The sequence below is a fragment of the Entamoeba nuttalli genome (genome assembly GCF_000257125.1).
Source record: "Entamoeba nuttalli P19 unplaced genomic scaffold asmbl_6255, whole genome shotgun sequence".
Lineage (NCBI taxonomy): Eukaryota > Evosea > Mastigamoebida > Endamoebidae > Entamoeba > Entamoeba nuttalli.
Window position 1 is genome coordinate 6,188 of NW_008577968.1, and position 4,147 is coordinate 10,334.

General features: G+C 23.2%; 2 protein-coding genes across 2 annotated transcripts; both read left to right on the forward strand.

The window, feature by feature from the left end:
* Positions 1-1,312: 1,312 nt before the first annotated feature.
* ENU1_150820 (hypothetical protein) lies at positions 1,313-2,107 on the forward strand (the record flags this gene model as incomplete). Its single annotated transcript, XM_008860597.1, has 1 exon — positions 1,313-2,107. The coding sequence occupies one exon, from the start codon at positions 1,313-1,315 to the stop codon at positions 2,105-2,107; it is 795 nt and encodes a 264-aa protein (XP_008858819.1).
* A 93-nt stretch (positions 2,108-2,200) lies between these two features.
* Positions 2,201-2,680, forward strand: ENU1_150830 (5-nitroimidazole antibiotic resistance protein, putative; the record flags this gene model as incomplete). Its single annotated transcript, XM_008860598.1, has 1 exon — positions 2,201-2,680. One exon carries the CDS (start codon positions 2,201-2,203, stop codon positions 2,678-2,680), a length of 480 nt encoding a protein of 159 aa, XP_008858820.1.
* Positions 2,681-4,147: the final 1,467 nt, after the last annotated feature.

Below are 4,147 nucleotides of genomic sequence, written 5' to 3' on the forward strand. Positions count from 1 at the left end.
TTAATTCAAATATCACAGGTTGTTCAATCTCAACTAAATATAACTTGTTTAAAATATTATATTTAATATGGTTGTAAAAAAACACTTTTAATTTCAATATCATACACACACAATTCACTTTTCTTTTTTTTTCTTTCATTACAAGTTATTAATGTATTATTTTACCAGTTCAATTTTGTTTTGATAGTACATTAATTACTGACATACAAAATTAATAAATTAAAATATTTAATTTCAAAATAATGTTTATAAATGGTTAAATTTTATTAGACATTTGTTATTTTATTGTTTTGTTTAAATTATTTTCATATATTCTACATATTAGTTTTGATTGGATCACTTTGTTTCAATTAACAAAACTTATACATAATATTTATAAGAAATATATTCAAGAAAGATGGTAAAAATAAATTCTTTTTTTTTCTAACTTGTGTTATTAATAAGTTTTAAACTAAGTTTTAATAAAAAAAATTGAAGATAGACATAACCAATTACTGTGTTAATACTTTATTTATAATTATAAACTCAATTATGAATAGAACTACCATTTACAGTTTTTGTTTAGGAAAATATATTTATCAAAAAATTTTTCTCATTCTATACTTTGCAATAAAAAACAGAGAATTAACAAATAGATAGAAGTTGTGTTAAAGAAAAAGGATTTTATAATGTCTTTTTCTTATTGAAAATTAATAAGAAGAAATAATAAAAAATTGATTAGAAACAGACAAGACAATAGTTTATTTTAAATGTTCTAATGAAAAATAAAAAACAAAAAATAATTGAACTATTTATTTGTCATTATTTAAATGAGTCAATACAAAACTAACAATGGAAAGAGTAATGAGTTGTGTCAATTAGAAAAGATGTTTAGTAGAATACAAGAACAATCAACATCATATAATGTTGAGTTGATTTTGTATTTGGTTGAAAAAACTAAAGATGATGTTTGTTAAATACGTTAGTCAATACTTTTCTCAACATACTTACACTTTGTAGCCTGTTCAAATAATGAGGGCGTTTGACTACTTTTTTAGAAGTACTTCTCAAAAACTATTCATAATGAAGATTCATTTAATTGATGCTCTTATTCGTTTTATTCGTAAAAAAGAATTACAATATTCTTTTTATTGTATGTCACGTGCTACAATGACTGCACTTTGTAGAAATAATTGTGACCTTACACGAGAAGACATTGTTTGTTTCACTACACATTTTCATAAATCAGTATAATGGAATTAATAATTAGGATGCAGCACATCAATTATTTATTCTATGGGAGTCAAGAAAAATTCATATTAAATTCCTTCAAATGTGGCAGTCATTACTTGAACATCCTGAAAGAGACGGTTATGTTTCATTCTTAACTAATCAAATTTTATTTATCCCTCTACCAAATGAAAATAGAGAATTGCTCATTAATGAGATTGAAAGTAATTTTGACTCTTGTGCAGCCTCACTCGATGGAGACAAAATTAGTATTGTTGCTGACACCAACCAAGACACTAACTATATAATTAATTGGCTTAGACAAAGGTATAGCTCAAATTACACAGACAACATTTATGATCCAACACACTCTAAAGCAATAATCAGATTTCAAAATGAAGACTGGATGCCATATGACACCTTTTCTTTTGGATCAGGATTTGTTACAATGAATAAAAATGATATTCCACCTAAATTTGTAGTAGATGGAGTTACATACTATCTTCATCTCAAAAGAAGTTCAAGAAGTTGTTCAAGAAGACGTTCCTTTTCAAGAAGCTCATCTTCAAGCAATAGAAACTCTTTCAGATCACCTTACCATTCACCCACAAGAAGATCATCACCACCGCCTTTTGAATATAGAGATTCATACAGGTCTTCTCTTGATATAGACCGTTGTTCTTTTTCAAGAGACCTTTCAAGAGATCGCTCAAGAAGTCGTTCCTCAACTATTTTGTTTAGAAATTCATTCAAAAATGATTCTCCAGAAAGAAGGAGGTCAAGGTCTAGAAGAAGATCATTTAGTTCAAGACAAAGTAGGTCGTATAATAATAGGTCGAACTCAAGAAGTAGAAATTATAGATTAGATCATTCTAATCCTAACCATTCTCCAAGATAGTCAACTCATAAAATAAACTTTTTATTTCTAATTTTTCTTTACTAACAATTTTTGTTTCCCAATGTAATTAATTTTTTATGAACTATAAAATCAATGAATTATATTACTTCATGTATAACTCGTAAAAATTCTGGCATTGAAGAAACCAGAGCTATTGAAATTATTAAAAATGGAGAGTATGGATTTATGGCAATGGTTGATGAAGAAAATAATAGTGGTTATGGTGTACCAATTAATTATGCATTTGACGGTGTTCAAAACCTTTATTTTCATGGAGGAAATGGAAAAAAAATGAATATTTTGAAGAAAAATCCTAAAGTCTCTTTTACTATTGTTGGGAAGACATTGGTAGTTCCAGAACAATTTACTGATCACTATGAGAGTGTAATGTGTTTTGGAACTATTTGTTTTGATTTAAGCAAAGAAGAAAAAATAAAAGGAATGGAATTAATTATTGATAAATATTCTTCTGAGTATAAAGCAAAGGGAATGAAAATGGTTGCTTCTGCAATAGAAAAAATGAGTGTGTACAAATTGGTTATTAACTCATTTTCAGGAAAGGTTAATAAATAAAGTTTAATAAAACTCTTTTTATTAAAATAATTTGTTTGAGAAAAATAACAAAAAATGAACGCTTTAAATAACACAAAATTTAATAAAATCAATTCTTATAACATATTTTACTTTAACTATAATTAAAAAAAAACATTGTTTTTATTATTATTAATCTAACAAAAAAGAAAAATAAAATAATTAATAGAAAAATATTCTTTTATCAATAAGATTAAACTATATTAATATAATTTAAATCAATTAAAGAATAAAGAAAATATTATAAGTTAAAGTTCAAATATAATAATGTTAAATCTTTTTAATTTTTGTATAATACAAAATAAATCTAAAGAAATAATCACTTTTATTAAAACAGATTCTAATAAAATTATTTGAATTTTTAAAATAAAAATAAAATAATTGATGAAAAAGTTATGTTGATTTGTAATTTTATTGAGATTTATTATTTGCTTTTTATTTAAAATAATTGGACATAATTAAAATAGTACTTTTGGTTATTAAGAAGACTTAGATTATATTGAATACTTCAAATGATAAATTGATTAATTCTTATTATAATTTTTCTATTTTTTTATGAAAATATTCTCCTTTTTAAATTATTTTATTTTTTATATAAAATGTTTTATAATTTAGAAAGGAAATAGATTTACTTTTAATATGCTAGAGAAGATTTTATATATCTTTATTACTTCTGTTATTTTCGAATTTTTCAATTCAATTAATTGTTAAGTTATAAATATGAAAATATCAGTTATTTTAAATAATAACATTTAATTCTGTTTGAAGTTAATGCAATTTTTATTATTATTTTAAAATATCAACAAAATACTTTTTATAAATTCATTAACTTTACTGATAAATACCCATTCACTAAAAAGCTTTTTTAAAAAGAATATTTATGAACCATTCCAAAACTAAACCAACTAAATTATTTTTCTTAAGAATAAACTGAGGCCTTTAATTTTGAAGACATCTTTGTTCTTTATTTCGACTTTTTGTTAATCATTTTTATTTTATGTTATACCAAATTCATTACCTTTTTCTTCATTTAATCATTTTATAGGCAAACAAGATGAAAATAGTTTTTGAATCAAAAATAATGAGAAGTGCTTTTAACCATTAAAAGTGACAAAAGACAAAAATCAAACATTTATAGTTTTTATATAATAAAGAAAATTATAATAAATAGAATAGATTTATAACGTAATAAAAAACCCAAAAAAATAGGTAAAAAGTATGGAATAAAAAATGATAATAAAGAAAAAGAACTCAAAAATAACAAAGGTAACAATAAAAGTAAAAAAATAATAGGACCAAAAAGAATAAAATTATGGGAAAATAGAGAAAAAATAGAGTAACTATAAATAAAAAAATATAACTAAAAAACATGATTTGTAAATAATGTCGAACCCTCACAGTATTATTCCTAGACCACGATCATCACCATCTCAAGACGATTCACCTACA